At 33.1% G+C, this 20,028-nt stretch overlaps 1 protein-coding gene across 2 annotated transcripts; it reads right to left on the minus strand.

Annotated features, from left to right (window-relative positions):
• Positions 1-163: 163 nt before the first annotated feature.
• Positions 164-10,373, minus strand: LOC145596793 (uncharacterized). 2 transcript variants are annotated; one of them, XM_081652993.1, is made up of 3 exons: positions 9,374-10,373; positions 8,469-8,561; positions 164-505 (listed from the first exon to the last, which is right to left on the minus strand). In XM_081652993.1, the coding sequence occupies exons 1-2, from the start codon at positions 10,301-10,303 to the stop codon at positions 8,514-8,516; spliced, it is 978 nt and encodes a 325-aa protein (XP_081509119.1). In that variant the 5' UTR covers positions 10,304-10,373; the 3' UTR covers positions 164-505; positions 8,469-8,513. The 2 variants fall into 2 exon arrangements, with proteins under 2 accessions (XP_081509119.1, XP_081509123.1); XM_081652997.1 differs by having other exon boundaries at positions 164-615.
• Positions 10,374-20,028: the final 9,655 nt, after the last annotated feature.

The following is a 20,028-nucleotide window of genomic DNA, read 5'->3' on the forward strand; positions in this document are numbered from 1 at the left end:
ACTGCCCGGAATTCCGAGCAGGCTGTTCTGCATCCACACACATTCTAATAAATAATCTATATTATTCCTGAAACCAAAGACGACGAGGAGCATTAGTTACGAAGGAAGATGTGGCCATCTTAAATACGGCAATTAATTTTTTGAATGGATAGGACATAGGAGGTTAACCCACTAAAGTGATGTACTGCATACATTAGCAGAACAGTATAATAGACATTAAAAGCATATATAACAAGTTGCATCTCAGTTCATATTTAGCAAATGGATAACCTACAAAAGCAGACCCCAAGAAGTGGATGTATCTGAGCTCGTCAACTGTACAATTGACCAAACCAAAATGTAATCTTCCACTTGTATACCCACAAAATATCAATGCTCTTTTCAATCCAATTGCAACTACAAAGTATCTGCCATTACTTTCGGCCAATCAAAGTACTGCTAGAATGCATCTGCACAAGCATTGGTAGAATGCTGACGTTTCATTTACAACATGGTTGTCCTTCAACTGAAATAAGGGTGAAGAAATCAAATGCAGATCTCAATAATTACTGAACGGCACAAGGCAGCCATGATGGCTGCTGCCAAAACACAAATTGCCACGTATCCATGATTCATCTAGCATAAAAGATAAGGCACATCATCTTAACAGCTTGAAAGACGTACTTTGACCGATATATCTTTTTAAACATCCCAATGCTACACTCACATTAAGCATAAAGAACAATGTCCTGATTTCCAATGACCATTCAAACCTATTAGGGGAAAAGGGGGGAAGGGGAGGGGGGATAGACAAAAAAGGTACTGGCTGTAACTTGGTTATATGTAGGAATTATTAATTGCAAGACTTGTTCGGGTAGCATATAAAAGGAATTCTCAAATCCCAATGGAAGTTTCAATTAGCTAAGGGGAGACTAGGTAAACGATATCCTCCATTTTGTTGAAAGTGGTTCCTGCGAAATTGCAAACCAAACAAATGCAAAAATACTACGTATTTACTTCCTTAAGTTGGGACTGTTAACTAACAATTAGCTTCTAGTGCAGTACAGGTGCATACATGCAGGTTATAAGTGTGGTTTGGACTACGGAGAATCCACTCATGATATACTGCTACTCTAAGCAATGATGACTACAAGTTTCCAGCATAGAGTGGAAAAGGCAGCCTGAAATCCTGAATACCAACTTACTTCAATAGTTTCAGCAACCCATCATTGCAGCACACTTAATTCAATTCTACAGCAAACAATGAGTTCCCAATCCGGAAGGATGTTACTCAAAAAAAAAAAAAAAAAAAAAAAAAAAGAGAGAGAGAGAGAGAGAAGGATGTTCCCTTATCAGGAAGTCCGTAGCAACTTACAATCACTTTTGGCATTTTCCAAGTATCAAATACAAAGTTTATATGTTTAACTTTGGGATTATGATACATGTATGAATGATCATATGGAGATTGATGACTGCAAATAATCTAGTTTGGCCTACCCTCTTGATGCTTATTTCGTTAACTTCACTTACATTTAAATTCAATAGGGGTGTTTGGGTTCCAGCTTTTCAGCTGGTTTTTGGCTTTTGGCTTCTTCAAATTGGTCAAACAGCCAAAAAACATGTTTGGTTAGTGGCTTTTTTAACTGGCTGAAAAACTGGCTTTAAAGCCAAAAGCCAAAAGCTAGTTGGAGCAGCTTTTGGCTTATGGCTTGTTGACATATAATTAACTTTTGATAATTAATAATTAATAATTACTAATTAATAATTAATAATTACTAATAATTAATAATTAATAATTAATAATAATTAATATTTTTTTGAAACATAAATTATTAGTATTTAATAATTAGTATTTAATAATTAATAATTAATTATTATCATTCAATAATTAGTTTTTAATAATTAGTATTAAAATGGAGTAATATAGAATTATTAGTAATTTATAACCAATAATTAATTAATTTAAATTATAACTAATTATTATTAAATTATTGTAAACTTATTGTAACTAATTAATAATTAATTTACAATTATAATTACCAATAATTTATTATTTTAATTAATATTAAAGTACTATATTAGTTCATTAGTGTTGATATAGTTTAACAACAGCTAGACCCAGCAACCAATTTACCAAACACTACAACTCTAGTCAAACAGCCAACTCAAAAGCCAATCTAAACAGTCAGTCAAACCAGCCAACTAAAACAGCCAATTGCCAAACAGGGCCAATATCTACAAATTCTTGCTCACTTGACTAATTATATCTTCCCTTGCATATACCTTCAATCTCTCTAATCCTTTCTACCCTCTTGGACCTCAAATTCCCTTAAAATCAGCTAAATAGGACAAAAGCTCAGCTTTAAGAAACTGCAATGGAACTTTGCGAAGAACTACCATATAAATGACGAGTTTTGAGAACAACTACCATTTAAAATTTTTTTTTTTTTTGAAAAAACTACCACAAAAACATAAAAAGCTTGTGTAACACTACAAGGTTTTCGACTAAAATCTCCGGTTATGGGGCCCTAATCTCTTCATTTCAATCAATTCAGGGTGAGCGAAGAAGAAAAATTTTTTGGCGAACTCGATTGAGATAATGTATATCTAATTTGCCTTGTAATTGACATAATTTCTAAAATGAATTTTCAAATTAGGGTTAATGGTAAAAAAATTGAAATTGGGGGTTTCTGAAATAGGGGATTTGAGACAGTTGTTCTTTATTATCTAATCTAGGGTTCATTACTCTTTTTTATTTTATGTATTCACAGCAATTAATTGACTTCAACCATGAGGAGATTAGGGTTTTAATTTTTTTTTAACATTAGCAAAAAGGGAGAAACGAAGATTAGAAGTTATAAATAGAGGAGAGAAAAATAATTTTAGAAGGGAAATACTAATGGTGGGCCCCACAGCAGGAGATTCTAGCCGCAAAACTTGATAAGGTAGTGCTAATCAAACATTTTATGTTTTTTGTGGTAGTTTTTTCAGAAAAAAGTTTTAAATGGTAGTTGTTCTCAAAACTCGTCATTTAAATGGTAGTTCTTCGCAAAGTTTCCAAATTGCGGTCTACTCTAATGGTTTTTTCATATGTGGACTCCAGCTCCAGATGTCACATCAGAACTGGGCATGGGAATCTATTTCTGCAGAATGTTACAGAATTCTGTTACTACAGTTAAAAGCAGTACATCAAAAACTCCCTGTTCTGGAACATGAACAAAGTGGAACTAATTTGACAAAAAATGCAAGGTAATGTTGATAACTCCAACAGGCAACAGTAAAAGGTAGCAAGCCAGCAACAGAATGTCAGTCTCAGCAGAAGACGGTATAAAGAAACTTTAAAGAGATTTGGAAAACATGTTCATTAAGTAAACAAATTATCTTGGGCCTAAGTCATCCCTATTTGGTGGAACAATGCAAGTAGCAGAAGGCTATACTCAAAACTGTAATCAGGCAGATTAAGACATTCTGGTGAATGTCAGACAGAATCGGTATTTACACCTACAAAATACAAATGAGAAGCTAAATCCTCCTATTTGCCACATTCAGCGCCCATCATGGTCGCAAAATAAATTCAAAAAAGAAAACTGAAAAAAAAAAAACAAAAAAACAAAAAAACAAAACACTCACTAAGACTTTTTATACTTCCTCCGTTTTTTCTTTTATTGCACCATAAGGACTTTTACACTATTCATATAATCTTTTTTGACCATTTTTTGTGATTTATCTGTAAGGAAAAACATAGTCATGTGGGAACTAGTGTGGTTCGTCTCGAAATCTACTTTTCATGTATCAATTTTTTTTATAAATTTTACAGAAGTATAATTAAAGATGTTAATAGGCAAAGTAATGCATTGGCAAGCCTGAAATCACTCATTGTCAAGTGAAATCCACGACACTTAACACGGGCAAAGACAATGAATTCTCTCAATGTTCAAAGACACTAATTTATATCCCACCAAAATACTGATTTCAACTTTATTTATTTTTTTAAAAAAAAAATGATTAATAAAGAAAGGGGGTAAGGATCCAAGGATAAAAAAAGCCTTACCTTTATAGTTGGAGCCATTTTGCTCATAAAGTGTTTAATGAGATTTCCAAACTTCACATTCCAACCCTCCTTAATAACCTCGATGAGACTATGACCCCTTGCTTTCTATCTGCAACTAGGGGTGAGCAAAATATCGCGAGTATCCAATTTTGGAGATGGAACCGTTTTGGACCCAACAATTCCAAACCTAGAATTGGTTCTCTCGGATTTGGTTCTCGTTCCAAACCAGACCTTAGATTTTGGAACTGGTTACAAAAACGGTCTTTACTTTTTTACAAATACAATATATGAGCCCATGTTAAAAAAATAAAAAATAAATAAATAAAGGCCAATCTAATTCTATAAAGTTGTATCTTTAAAAAAACCATATATATATATATATATATATATATATATATATATATATATATATATATATATATATATATAATCCTTTAAAGTTGTATCTTTAAAAAAACCATTAAAAAAAAAAATCACTTTCAATCCCCAAGCCAGTTGTCACACATCACCCTACCCCCTCAAATTCTTTCTCTTCATTTTCGATACTCCACAATATACTTCATTTGTTCTTAACTCCAATTTGGAGAATTTTCTTCAAGAATCCTATACTTTTTTTCTTTTCCTTTTCAAAATTTAGATATAAAACTCACTTTTTTCCCTCATTTATTTACTTGTGCAATAAAATTGATGAACGAGATGAAAAAAAGGGAGAAAATATTGTTCATGAAGATGAATCTTTTTACTTTGAAGATAAGTCAAGCTCTCACACTCTTTTTTTTTTTTTTAGATTTTGGTTTGATTTATTGCAATTTCGAGCTAATATATGTGCGAAATATGATTTTATGTATAATGTGAATCTTGTTTGCTAATTTTATGTTAAGATCTATCATTTTCCTTCTTAATTTTCTTCAATTTTTGTATAATATGTTCGGCCATAATGAGAACTGTCAAGATCTCGAAAAACCAATTTGGATTTATGCCGGGAAGAACAACTGACCGTGGAGGCAACCCATCATATAAGACAGCTAATGGAGATATATTGGGATAAGAAAAGGATTTACATATGGTTTTATTGATTTAGTGAAGGCTTATAATAAGGTACCAAGGGGGATTCTTTGGTAGGCTTTAACAAGGAAAGGTGTTTCACAAATATATATTAACATCATTAAGGACATGTATGAGGGAGTTAGCACAAGTGTGCGGACCACCGTTGGGAAGACCGAAGAGTTCCCAATTACAATTGGAGTTTATCAAGGTTCAACTCTTAGTCCTTTTCTTTATGCTATAGTCATGAACTAATTCACGCCAATTACAATTCCTGGTCACGCCAATGTCTGCAAGGCGGGGTTCAAGGAAAAAATAGCTAGGATGTATGATGTGAACGGCCTCCATTCAATATTTGTGTTCAAGATCCATACTAATTTTGGAGGAGGTAAATCAACTGGATTTGGTTTGATTTACAACTCGAGGAAAGGATGAAGATTCGTGGTGCTAAAAAGGTAAAAGCCATAGAAGCAGGAAAGAAGAAATAAGGATTTAGTGATGTTGAAGATGTTGTATACGTCGTTAGAGAAAATCCCTAGTTGGTTTGAAATCAGTTTGTTACATTAAGTTGGCTGTCGGTTTGAAATTGATTTGTAACATAAAATCAGGAGCAACAAGTCAGTTTGTAACATTAAGTCATGTAATAATTCAACTTTTTTTCACATACAAATTTTTTGTTTTAATTTGATGAGAAAATGTAGGTGAAATTAGGCTTGTTCAAGACATCACAGGTTTGTCAGGTTCCTATGAAGGTGGTGTTTGTTGCGAAGAATAAAATCAAGTGACATCAATATCAAAACATTCCAAAAAGAAAAAGTACGGGCCATTCGGAATTTGTTATCCTAAGAAGGGTCCCACATACAAAATTTTACATATCAATTATGACCAAATAATCATTTTGCTGGATTTCATGGCAGTTTTCGTGATGGAAACCTTGAATCTATTGGAGTTTATGTTAATTATGATTAAGTTGTGAGTTTATTCTTTTGCTTAATTAGTTTAATTGGATCAGTTAGTAAGTGTGTTTAGAGGCAGTGAAGTTTCTAACTCGACCCTTTTGCTTATACATTTTGAAACACATTAAGTCGGCATTTTGCAATCAGTAGAAAGAAGTTGTTCAGGTTTGATTTTTATTTTAATTATTGTCATTTTTGTTAAACAAAAAAAGCTGATTTTCATTTTAAATAAGAGAACCGGATACCCAGTTTTAGAGCCGATTCTTGACGGTTCCGATTCCAATTCTAAAAACTGTGGACCCAACAAGTTCCAAAATTTTGAACCCAGTACAAACTGCTTCTGGGACCGGTTCCTTAATTTAGACTGGTACTGGTTTTGCTCACCCCTATCTGCAACATTCTTTAATTCCTTAATGAAAGGCTGTCTCTTAAATGTAGGTAAACCTCCAAGCAAATATCAGTAGATATACAAAAAGCCATCACCCTTCTATTTCTCATTTTCTCCCTTGCTAAAAAAAATGACATTCCAACAATCCACAACTTCTAAGACCCCTCATGGTTTATTTGTACACTGTCTATATCATTAAATGTTAACACAGGCAACAATGGGTAGTATAAGTACAACAAGAACAGAGGACCTAGACTTATAGAGAATAGACACCAAGCTTCCTCACACATCATGTTTTACTACAATCTTAAATTAAGAGTATGAAAATAGCTGAAGCATATAATTTATTAATGACTGAAGTAATTAACATTGCATCACCTAAAATTCCAAAACCCATGCAACAAATGTGCCCACAATGCAAAATATATGATAAAGCAGCTACCACACAAAAAGATGGATCTGAGGTACAAGGTATTTTAAGGAATGAATAAGAGAATAACCAGCACTTTTCCGAAATACTAATTCCCCAAAAGTTCCCATAATCTAATCCCCATGATCCATGTTCTTTGTAATATATGGTTAGAATATCTCAAAAAAATGACAATAAGGGAGAACTATTATGCAAGGGACTATCTAACACATTCATCAAGGTAAACCTTTCAAAAGTGATTCCAACTATTGATGGTTGACAGGATTTTGATTCTGGAAATCAGGCAGGGTACACAGACTGGAATCCAATTATCCAAATAAGGAAAACAAGAGGAAAGGAAAATAAAAATGACCCTGGTATCTGTTTTGGAAATGAAATGAACAACTCACCTATCCCCTTTGACTGTCAAATACAACACAGAAAATCAACTATGAATAGTGGTTGGAGATGGTCAGAGGGAACACAACAAAGTCTAGAAAAAGAAGGGCAGCTAATGGTGTTTTAGGATTTGAGAGGAAAGAGATAGAAGGGGTAATAGGGTGGGGAGAGAAAATGAAAATACCTAAGGGGGTTGGGGGTGGGGAAGTGGAAAAGAAGGTAAAAGAAATCACAAAAATGGTCGAATAAATAATACCACAGTGAATCAATTCAATTTATTTCTGACCTTAAATGAACATCCCAAACCAAACACCCCTGATAATTTCCTCTGCGTAATTTCCATAAACCAAGACCCTATAGTTTAATGTCTCTTTCAATTAAAGTCTGATTCACTACCTAAATTGTTATCTTGGGTCATTATTACCAATTTGCTGATATACTTCGCCTTCTGCGAGCTTCAAAAGAGGATGAGAGTGAATTAGGTTAGACTGATTAGAACTCAACATAGATGGTTTTTACATTCCCATCCATATAAAATGAAGGAGCAGATCAAGCTCTCTCTGAAATGTGTGTTCAAACATATCATCCTCGGGCCTGGTTTGATTGGATCCCTAACAACCAGTTTATGAAGAGGTATAGAGCCATAGAAACAATTTATAAAGTCTCAAAAGCAAAAATAGCTAATACTTCAGGCCTACTAGATCACTATTACAACTCCAATGTTTATTTGGTCATGATACTATCAAAAAAAGAAAAATGCCAGACCCAAATTCAAAACCACCAAACTTAATTTTTTTATTAAGAGTCTACAGCTTGAAATAAATGTTGTCATGTCTCCATAACAGCCCTATAATGCAGATCAACTTTGGCTATGACTACTTTTCTTCGAAACTAATTGAATGATTGAAAGATACTTAGATATATAGAGTTGTCACAAAGAGCACCCCTGGAATTTTTAGCTATGATACTAGCATTAAAACTATTCCTCTTAGAAGGGCATCTGCAGTCAAAAGAGGAATTCTCATACCCTCCTATACTATCAATCAATTGTTATTGTATAAATTACCAAAACATAGATAGCACCACATGCAACACAAAACTCAAAAACATGTGATTATATTACCATAGAACTCAAACTGCTAGCATCGCATAAGACTCTAAGCGTAAGATTGTGGGAAAATCAACTTATGTCAGGTTAATAAGCAATGATAAGGAAGTTAGAAGAAATTTTAAAAGCATTACCTGGTACCAGAACAAAAAATGCCCAATTATATCCACAATTCCCAATCATTCAAGGCCAGCAACTCTGTGCCGCAACTTCATGTTATGAATTTCCTATACAAACAGATAAGAGGAGTTAATAAGTTTCTTGGCTTCCAATTACACAGCAGAGTTAAATCCATGGTCTAAAATTTAAGTCCATTTTCATATTCAGTTTCCATTGCATTCAATAAATTATGTGTAAGACATCCATATTATGATATGATGAAATAGAGAGCAGTAATATAGGGTAATATATGCTGTAGTAGGTAGAATGTTGTTTGTCTGTTAGTGCTGATATAGGCTAGCAGTATTTTGTTTGTTTTGCTATGAGCTGTAAACTTCCTAGTGGTGCTATAAACCAAATCCCTAGTTTAGTATTTGGGGCTGTCATATATAAGGCAGCAAAGAATATAATAGCAGTCATTCAGAAAATCAATCACAGAAATGAGAAATGACAAAGATCCTATCTTGGATCATTTTACTGCTGCATATCCTAGCTTGAACAAAAAGATGTATCTCTCACCTTACTTGGTCAATACATACACGAAGCCATTTTAAAGAACACCTACTACAAAAATTCTAAAACACTCAGCCTTTAAAAAACTTACATTCGTTCAAATTAAATAATTCTGATTCCAATGTCTGAAACAACATTTGCATGTTATTGACAACATGTAAATCCACATTTCTCAAAATTTCCTGCATTTAACATGATCCTAGTACATGCCAAACCAACAACGGTTAACAATACTTCAATTTCAATTAATTTATCTCAAGTTTAAATCATTCAAATGCAACTACCTTCAGCACGATTTCAAAATCGAAAAGCATAATCAACAATACAATCAAGAAATCAACACCATAAGATATTTCACAAAGCTTACCATCTCAAGAACTTTAGAAGAAGACCCTTCAACTTGAGCAGCCAAGCAATCAAGCTTAGCAAGCATCTTCTCATACAATTCCTCAACTCCACTCACATAACTCACAGCATCTGATCCCACCAACCTACTCAAACTCCCCAACTCGTACCCGGCCACGGCGTACGCTTCCAAATCCTTCTGATCCTTAGCAACCCTCTTCATCTCCTTCAAATTCATATTCTCATCATCCTTCATGGGGGACCCACCTTGAAAATTGCAGGGCAAAAAGGGAAGCTCCGAATTGGGGGAAAACGCACCATACTGCCCTCGAAACGCAGGCCCAATGTTAACCACATCCAACGGCGTCGTTTCGAAGGAATTCTCCAATCGATTAAAATGATAAACCCTATACTCATGAGTATGAATTAGCAATTGGGGGTCATTAAACGGCGTCGTTAGGAGGAGAAAAACTCGAGGAGATTCAGAAGATATAGATTGCGAGACAGCGAACTCGTGAAGCGAAGGACGAAGCGGCGATCTCCGGCGACCGGAGAACCACCCGATGACGTGGCGGTGGTGGGTACGACGGAGGAGAGAAGATAAGTCACCGGAGGAGTTGCCGGAGGAGATGAACCCAGTAATGGTAGCGATGAGAGAGGAAGGAGAGAGAGAAGGAGAAGGGGAGTCGTCGGAGAGAGAAGAAGTGTGGAGAGAGAATTTGCCGAAGAGAAGGCCTTGAGTGTTTGATGGGGAAGAAGCGAAGCGGTTGATGAGGGAAGAAAGGGTTGGGCCTGAGATGGTTACCTTCTGCAATGGAAGGTCATCCATGGCGGACGAGGAAGAGGAAGAGGAGGAGGAGAGAGCAAGAGAGGTGGTGAAATTGGGGAGTGGGAATGGGTCAGAGACAGGGTGATGTTTGTTTTCTCCGCCGGGTCGTGGGATCGGGGCCATTTTGAAATTGTTGGGAATGGTTTTGTTAATATTTGCCCCGTCTCTGAGAGTGGACTAATTCGCAACCGGTATTCCGTAGTATTTTTGGGTGTTCAAAGGAAAATGATATAAACAACTCTTATTAAATTAAGATGGATGGGAAGGGAAGAAGACAACAATCAAATCGTATCATATCATAACTTTATAGTATTCCAACTATTCACTCCTTCATTTAGTATTAAATGCAACACGTTCTTTTACGTCCGTTTTATATTAATTGCAACGCTTTTATAGTAGTATTTAAAAATGACCCACCATTATTTTATAATTTCTCTCTCCCACTAATCCCCCTTTCACAAATAATTTATTATTTCTCTTTCCTACCGACCCCAGTTACACTTTTTACGGAATATTATTTATCTCTTTTACTAATAATATTTTATATTATAAATGAATAAGCAAGTCTAGTTTACAATTTTCTTAAACTTTGAGTCAACCTTAACATTACGATTAAGCGGAACGGAGGGAGTATTCCAACTAGGCAACTAGTGTGTAGCTCGAGCGATATCTCTGGTTATTAGTTTGTACTCCGTCTTTGTTTATTCACAAATTTTTATATGTGGCTAGGCATACGGCCAGCTATCATATGGGTTACTTCGTTAGTGTTATATGGGTTACTTGGTCAATGTTACATGGGTTACTTGGTCAATGTTACAGTAGTTACTCAGGCAATATTATCATATTAAGGGGTTACTCCATCAGTGTTATGATTTGTTCTTTTACAAGCGGCCACACGGTGTAGCCAGCTGCACCTAAGACAGGTAATGTTTAATTTGATAATAATGTTTTTTTCTTCCTCCGTTACGTACTAATCACAACACTTTGACTTTTACACTATTCATCTTACTTTGATTACATTTTTACCAATATATTAAAAAATATGTGTTGTCATGTAAAATATTTTTGGATTAGTCTTTAACTATATTTTCATTACATTTACTTTTAATATTTGATCGACACATATGCCAATGCATAACTTTGACCATTAATATTTGTAATTTTAATATTAATACTTCTTAATAAAATTAAAATTACAAATATTAACGGTCAATGTTGTGCATTGGCATATGTGTCGATCAAAGTATTGTGATTATTTTTATACGGGAGAGTACTAAATTTCAGTTGTGCAATTTTCACTTTTTCTCTTTATTTCCATGTGAATGACAGTCTAATAGAAAAATAGGGAGGAATCCTTGGACTATAACTATTAGAGTCATAAATGACTCTAACAATGATATAATCGTCCATTCACTTTTTACCGCACTTGAAAAATATAATGTCATAACACATGTTGGTATTTCATTATACTTTACATAGTATCACCATGATACCAACCACCTTATTCAGTAATACCAACGAACGTAAAAATGTTTTGTTGGTATCGATATGATTTGTTATTGGTATCATATGAAATATCAATGTGTGCTGTTAGAGTTATTTCTAACAGTTAGAGTCCAAGAATTCCTCGAAATTAGGTGGGGTCCATACCACCTACCTCTCTCTTCCCTTCTTTCTCTTCCTTTCTTTCTCTTCCACGCGTGTTTACTATTTTTTGTAGTATATGATATGCATATCAATATGCATTAACAGTTTTAACACTTCTAATATTTGAACTTCTTCTCAAGTGTTATGCCTCACAAAATACTCTCTCTATCTCTTTTTATATGTCACTTTTTTCATTTTTGTCACATTTCGTATCTTTATAATTATTAAGATATATAAAAAGACTTTTATACCCCTCATGTTTTTTATCTTCATTATGTTACTTCCTATTTAACCCTAACATTTGTCATAAAAATTGTGCCAACTTTTGACTAATTTAATTACCCTCTTGAATCTCTCAATTTCTCTTTCCCATTTACTTTAATTATTTTTTTAATTGGAAATGTCTCTTTTCCATGCACTGTTATTTTTTTATTGGTTGGGAATTTCACTTTCTCATATACTTTTATTACCTCACATTCTCCACCTTAATTCCCGTGATTTTTCTTCAAAATGACAAACAAAAGGGGGCGGAGGGAGTAACAACTAAGATATTGTTCACTTTACCTTATTTTTGTTGAAATGAACTTATTTTTAGCGAATAGAAATTATTTTTTTGAGAACTTAAATTAATTTTAACGAATAAAAATTAATTTTACTGATTCCCTACAGTATATCTTCTTTAAAATTACTATTTTTACTATAATGAAACTACTTTTATTGAATGTAATTTTTCTAAAAAGAAATTATTTTTACTGAACATTTTTCTTAAAGTGAAGTGAACAAAACTAGAATGATACGGAGTCCAGTTAGTATTCCAACTTTTTGCAAGTGTTATGTGTCACATACTCACATGACAACAATCTTATATGAGAACTGATTTAAAATTTAGAACATGTGGGTAAAAATTTAGATATATATATATATATATATATATATATATATATATATATATATATATATATATATATATATATATACTTATATGAGAACTGATTTAAAATTTAGAACATGTGGGTAAAAATTTAGAACATACGAATTAAAATTTAGAACATGTGACTCAAATTAAAATTTTGAACATATGAGTAATAATTTAGAACATTTGTGTGAGTAATATGTTTAGAACATTTGATTTAAGAATTAGAACAAGTGATTAAAAATTTATAAAATTTGCTTTATGAAATTTAAACATATGAGTAACATTTAGAACACTTGATTTAAGATTATGAACATGTGAATAAAAATTTAGAACAAACTAATATTGAATATAGAAAGTGTGAGTAAAGAATTTAGAACATACGAATAAAAAAAAAGAACATACGCTTTAAAATCTGGAACATATAATTAAAAAATCTTAGAAAATCTGGAACATATAATTAAAAATCTTAGAACACACGTTTTAAAATTTAGAACATAAAAGTTAAAAGTTTGGAACAAGTTATTTAAAATTTATGACATCAAGCTTAACTAATTTATGGTTTAGAACATGTGAGTAATAAATTAGAACATTTGATTTAATTTAGAACACCTAAAAAAAGTTTAGAACATCAAATTTAAAATTTAGAACATACGAGTAAAAATTTAGAACATAAAGAGTGTTCTCACATAAGAAAAATTCTCATATAAGAAAAATTCTCACGAGAGTCTTCCCCTAGTCTAATATATATATATATATATATATATATATATATATATATATATATATATATATATATATATATATATATATATATATATATATATATATATATATATATATATATATATATATATATAAAGGGGAGTTTTTTATCGAGTTTTTAGAGAGCCACTTAGGATCTAATTTTCTTAGAGCGTCACATAGGATTATAAATTTTTGTTGTAGCCAATCAAATAAGAGATTATTATATTTCTTTTATAATTAAATAATTCAAATGCCACGTAAGCAAAATTGACGAATAAAATTTTTAAGTTTAAACTAATTAAATATTATATATTATCTTTTGATATTAGGAATTTTATCTAAATATATAACAAATTTTAGCACATTAATACAAAAAAAAAATATTTTAAAAAATCAAACAAACCGTGCATCGCACGGGCTTCATCTAGTTTATATATAAAGGGGAGTTTTTTTCCCGAGTTTTTAGAGAGCCACGTAATATTTAATTTTTGCATCGCACCATATAGGATAATAAAAATTTTAGTGGTAGCCAATTAAATACGAGATTATTAATTTATTTTAGAATTAAATAATTTAAATGACACGTAAGCAAAATTGGCGAATGAGATTTCCCACTTTAAATTAATTAAATATAAAATATTATCTTTTGATAGCAGGAATTTTATCTAAATATATAACTAATTTTAGCACATAAATATATGTATAAAAAAATTATTTTAAAAAATTCAAACAAATCGTGCATCACACAGGCTGCATCTAGTAAAAACATTTATTTGGCAACATGATGCAAGGAAGTGAAATTCGGTAAGGTTTTTAGCATTAAACTCAAACTATGCTCCCTAATCTAATAGGATCACCGAATGCTAACTTGATTAGCACTTCTTAAGCTTGATAAAAGTAACTAGCTATAGATTTGAAGTAAAACAAAATATGTTGATTACATTCATGAGCATGACAGCAAATATGTTATCAGATGATCCTATAATTAGTTTAGCCCAAGTCCCCTAATACTTCATCATGTTAACAGAATTTGGTTTTATCTCGGATTTTAAATGCAAACCAAACCTATGTATGTATATACTACGTGTAATTTCTGCTGATAAGCTCACAAGTATTATCTACCTTAATAGCATAATTAGCATTGGTCTGGAATTTTGTTATACTGTATGATGTTTCTGATGAGGGTATTGAAGAGTTATGTCTTCGTCGTGTGCAATTGCTAGATATATAAATGGATCAAATTATGAAGATAATTAAGTTCGTACATTTGGGTCGTCGTTTTGTCATAACTAGAGGTACTAACAATCTTTGGACTAGTAAATTAAAATAGCCCAAAGCCCAATTGGACGGATCCTATAAGGTCACACGCACAAAGGGGCTAGATCGAGCAATAGAGGACGAGACCCATCATGGGCCTCATCACTCTAGGTGGCCGGCCATATGGAGTGGACAAGGGAGTTTTGGGCTTCGTGCCCTAGTCTAATTATAATGAGATTATAAATAGACTAGGTGCCTAGGTTTGCAGCAAGTAAGCAATTAACTGATCAGTGTGATCAAACCCTAATTAGCAAACACGAAACCCAAACCTCTCAAAGTCATCTCTCTCACACGGCTGTCTCCTCCTCCTAGGCGCCGGTGGTGTGTCGCGGTGGTGGTGGTTCGTGCGGTGGTCGGTTGTCCATAAAGGTGGTGATCGTGGTTCTCCTCAATCACTCGACCAATCTAGTATTGGTGGACGGCTCGTTCGAATCTCGTGGACTAAGTAGAGGAGCAACGCTTGGGGCTCTATTCTCTCTCTGATTTGCCTGTCGAATAGCTTCGTGGAATTCACGCGTCAAAGGTATGATTATGTGTCTTGTGTGTTATGCATGTGATTCTTGGGATTGGTACTAGATTGAATATGATTCATGTTTTTCCGCTGTGTAGTACCTATAAACTCCTACAGTGGTATCAGTTAGCCTCTTGCATGAACGCGCTAGATCATAATAATACGATTATTTGATGTCCACGTTAATTTTATAATCAATTAAGAGGGAGAAATTAATCTAATTATGGTTCAATTATTATATTTAATGTGATTAAACTTTTGGAATCGATTAAATATGATTTAATTATGCTCAAAATAGCCATGAAGAGACCGAATTTTAGCCCTAATATGTTCGAAATTTTCGAACCCCCTCACCCTAATTTTTCGAATTTTTCGAAAATCCTAGCCTTAAAATATGATTTTTGTTCTTGATTTTGATTTAATTCGATTTATTTTATGATTCATAATTTTAATCGGATTGATTTATGCATAAAAGTCTTTTGTGTATGATCATCAATTTAATTTTAAAAGTTAGAATTAAATTGAGATTAATTTTATGAAGAACCCTAATTTTAAAGTTGAATGTAATTTAATTTTAATCTTTTGGACTGATTTAATTTAATTTTAATAAGTGTTATTTTAATTAAATTAAAACACACAAAAAAAAAAAAAAAAAAAACTGTTTTAGGTGGCCGGCAGCCGCGGCTGGGTGGCGCAGCCACGGCGGCTGCCGACCAGGTGGCGGTTCAAGAGGGAGGGGAAGGGGAGGGCGGCGGTCTTGGTGGCTGAGGCAGCAGCTGTGCAAGCGTTGCACGCTGCTGCCGGTTGTTGCTGCCTTGCGGCAGTGGCTGCTGCAAAGCAGCCAGCCACGGTGGCTAGCCCCGGCTAGCCAACCACGGTGGCCAGCAACCGTCAGTCACGGGTTTTTCAAAAAAAAAAAAAAAAAAATTTATCTTATTTTAAAAATTATTTCAAGATAATTATGAATTATTTTGGGATAAAATCAGTTTTATTTTGGATAAGATAAAATATTTTGAAAATATGATCTTTTATTTTAAAAGATAAAATAGGTTTTATTTGGATAAAATCTTTTATTTTAGGATAAAATCAAATATTCAAGAGTTGTTATATTTGATATTATCCATATTTAAAGTTGTTAAATTGGTAATTATCCTAATTAATGTGGTTAATTTTGGATAAGATTGACTAGGATATTCTGAGCATATTCCAAAAGGATAATAATTGATTTAAATAATGTGATTATCCCATAATTAGATTAGGATATAATTGATTTTAAAATTATTTGATTGGCCAATAATTAGGATAGAATCTGCTAAATTTGTTAGGATAATCATGAAAGATTAAATATGATTTATCTTTCTAGATTAAAATATGATTTGATTCTATCTCATGACTAAATTAAATATATGATATTTATAAACGGTCATGAATAATATATGATATTATCTAATTATGATTAAAATATGAGATATTTTAGGAAATGCGTTGACTTTATTATGAACATTCGATGTTGTAGTTTAGACAAGCATGTTGAGTGATTTATTATATGGCACTTTTATAATATATGATATTATGTTGCTATATATAGACTAGTATGGCCCATAGATTCTTAAATACGATTTGCGCATCGTGATGTATTTTTGTAATCTAAATACGGTCTGCGTACCGTTAAGTATTTTTGTAACTTTTATTTAAAGTAAATAGAATAGTTATTTAAATAGTGTTAGTCCAAAGAAGCCTATGAAGTGAAGGCCCAAAGGAGCAAGGTGGATGGAGATCCATGATGATTCAAGTGGAAGCCTTTTCATTTCTAGTTTTATTAGGACTAAGGGGCCATACTATGTCATGATTTATTGCATTAGTAGATTATGCATGTTAGATTTTATTTATGTTGATTGATGATGCGCTAGAGTTCACTAAATAATCACAACATAATAAATCTAGGTCCCAATAATATTGAGATAGCTTTTCCAATTAAAAACCCGATGAAACCTTTGATATTTTATGATGGGTCATGCCTCAGCTGGGTGTCATATTATATCTTAGGGGATTGGGGGTAAATCACGTTTTACACTTTCAATTGGTTATACTCAACAAGGTTACCTAAAGAGTTTAGAACCTTGAAGCTAAGGGTAATAATTAAGCATGTGATGATTAATTATTCAACCAAGAGTTACAAGAGTTGTAATCAGTAAAGAGTTTACTCACCTTGAAAATGTAATGATTGATGGTAGGGCCTCAGTCCGGTCAATTATTGCACAAATAAAGGATCTTGGAATCACTTAAAATTCAATTGGGATCAATTAATTATTGAATAAAGTGTTTTAAAGTTACCAAATGAATGCGTTTATGGTACTTTAATTTTAAATTAAACATAATTGTTAAACTTTGCCTTATTTTGACATAGATGGGTAGCCGTAACCACAATGACAACAACGTTTACAACCTTTGACCATTCCTTGAGAAAGATAGGTTGACAGGGGAGAACTTTTCCACTTGGGAAAGAATGCTAAGACTTGTTCTGAAATATGAGGGTAAAGAGGATATCATTGATACCCCATTACCAGGACCTCTGCCAGAAAATCCAACTGCGGCAGAGATCAAGAAGCACAAGGAAGCTCATGACAGAGCTATACCTATCACTTGCTTAATGATTGCTACCATGGAGCCTAGTCTTCAAAAGCGTTTTGAGGACCAGGATGCCTACTCAATCATGCAAGAACTCAAAACTTTGTTTAAGAAACAAGCTAGAGTTGAAAGGTATGAGCTTCATCGTGAGATTCTGGATTGTAGGATGGAGAAGGGAGCCACAGTTCATGATCATGTTTTCAAAATGATCGGCCTAATTCAAAGTATGGAAAAACTGGGGCATCCATACAGTGATGATTTGGCAACAGACATCATTCTCCATTCACTACCAGAAAGTTTCAACCAGTTTATCATGAATTTTAACATGACTGCGACTGCAAAGACTATGAATCAATTGCATGCAATGCTGGTTAGTGCTGAGAAATAAATCCCTAAGGAACCTAAGAAGGAAGTTCTTATGATTCAAAAGGGAAAGGGGTTCAAGAAGAAGGGGCAAAAGGCTAGTGCCAAGAGCAAGGGCAAGCAAGTTGCCAAGGCTCCTGAAAAGCCTAAGACGACTCCAAAGCCCAAGGCTGCAAGTGAAAGTGAATGCTTTTACTGCAAGAAGAAGGGGCATTGGAAGCGAAATTGCCAGAAATACCATGACTTCCTCAAGAAGAATGGAGCATCAACCTCAGGTATAATGTTATAAACATTTTAAATTTCACTTAGGTATGAGATACCAAGTTGCAGTGCTTAACATAATGATGTTGCGCAGGAACTGCAAACAAGTGAAGCTAGCATGGAAATGGAGCTTGAAGGTGCACTAGAAGTATTTGAGTGACCAGAGATAGCTTCATAGTTTTAAATTTTGATTAGTTATCATGATTTTAGAACAATTTCCAGTTTTGATGAGACAATATTTCGGTTTTCTTGTTTTGAATACTGAATTTGGTTTACTTGGCTTGGACAAGTGTTGATCCATGACCAAGGTAATAAATTGTTTTCATTTTGCTAGATATGAGTTAATCTTGTTTTATGACATTGATATAAGTAGATCACAAAAGTAAATTTAGATGATTCAAGGTACACTTACTTATAACAAAGTAAGGTTGGGTCACATAAACCATTTGCACATCCAAAGTTTTGGATGGACTCTCATTCTTATATGATTATGAATCACTTGAGAATTAGAAGTCATGCTTGACAAAAGTTAAAATGACCAAGTTGCCTTTTAGTAGAAAGGGTAAAAGAAGCTAAAATGACCTTTTGGTACTCATACATATTATGTATGTAAACCAATAAGTTTAAAATTAGCAAAGAGATTTAACTATTTCATCACTTTTACTGACGATTTAAGTAAATATGTTGATAATTACTTAATGAAGTAAAGCTTGGAAACATTGAAAAGTTCAAAAATTCCAAAAATGAAATGTAAAATCAGTTTGAGATATACAATTTAACACCACAATATGATTGTTGTGATAAATGTTTAACTCAAAAGGAATGATCATCTAAAGGGAATTGTTGAATTAATTCACAATCCAGAAACATTTCAATTACATTATGTGTTTATGAAGAAGGAATCAAACTTTGCTTTCCATTGTTCGATCTAAGATTTAATGATTTACAAATATCGTTTTGAGGATATGCATTATTACAACAACAATTGCGAATATACTAAACAAGAAACTTAACCAAAGCAGAAGAAAAGATGTCATAAGAGTTATGATTTGGAAATGTTCCAAAAGTTATCTTTTCTAAAAAGGATTAAGGGTTATGAAATCAATGTAAAATGTTTACAAAGATAACATAATACACCCTAAATCAGAAAAGTAGTTCTTCATGGGTTTTCTCATGGAAACTAAGAGGTATTATTCCTACAATCGCGCGGAAACAAAGTGTTTGTTGCTCGCGATAGTGTCTTTATAGAAAGAATGTCTTCCTACAAAGCCAAGTGGGAGTAAAGTTAGATCTCGATGAGATTCGAGACGAGCAACAAATGGATGTGGATAACACTACATCAGAGACGAAGGCATATGAAATCAGCTAATTTGATAAAACATGTGTCGAAGCAAGCTAATTCAACTAGCGAGGCTTCTATCGTCCCACTAGAATGAAAGACTTCAAAGAGTTGAAGAGAAT

This window comes from Chenopodium album, chromosome 2 (genome assembly GCF_948465745.1).
Source record: "Chenopodium album chromosome 2, dcCheAlbu1.1, whole genome shotgun sequence".
NCBI classification, from domain to species: domain Eukaryota; kingdom Viridiplantae; phylum Streptophyta; class Magnoliopsida; order Caryophyllales; family Amaranthaceae; genus Chenopodium; species Chenopodium album.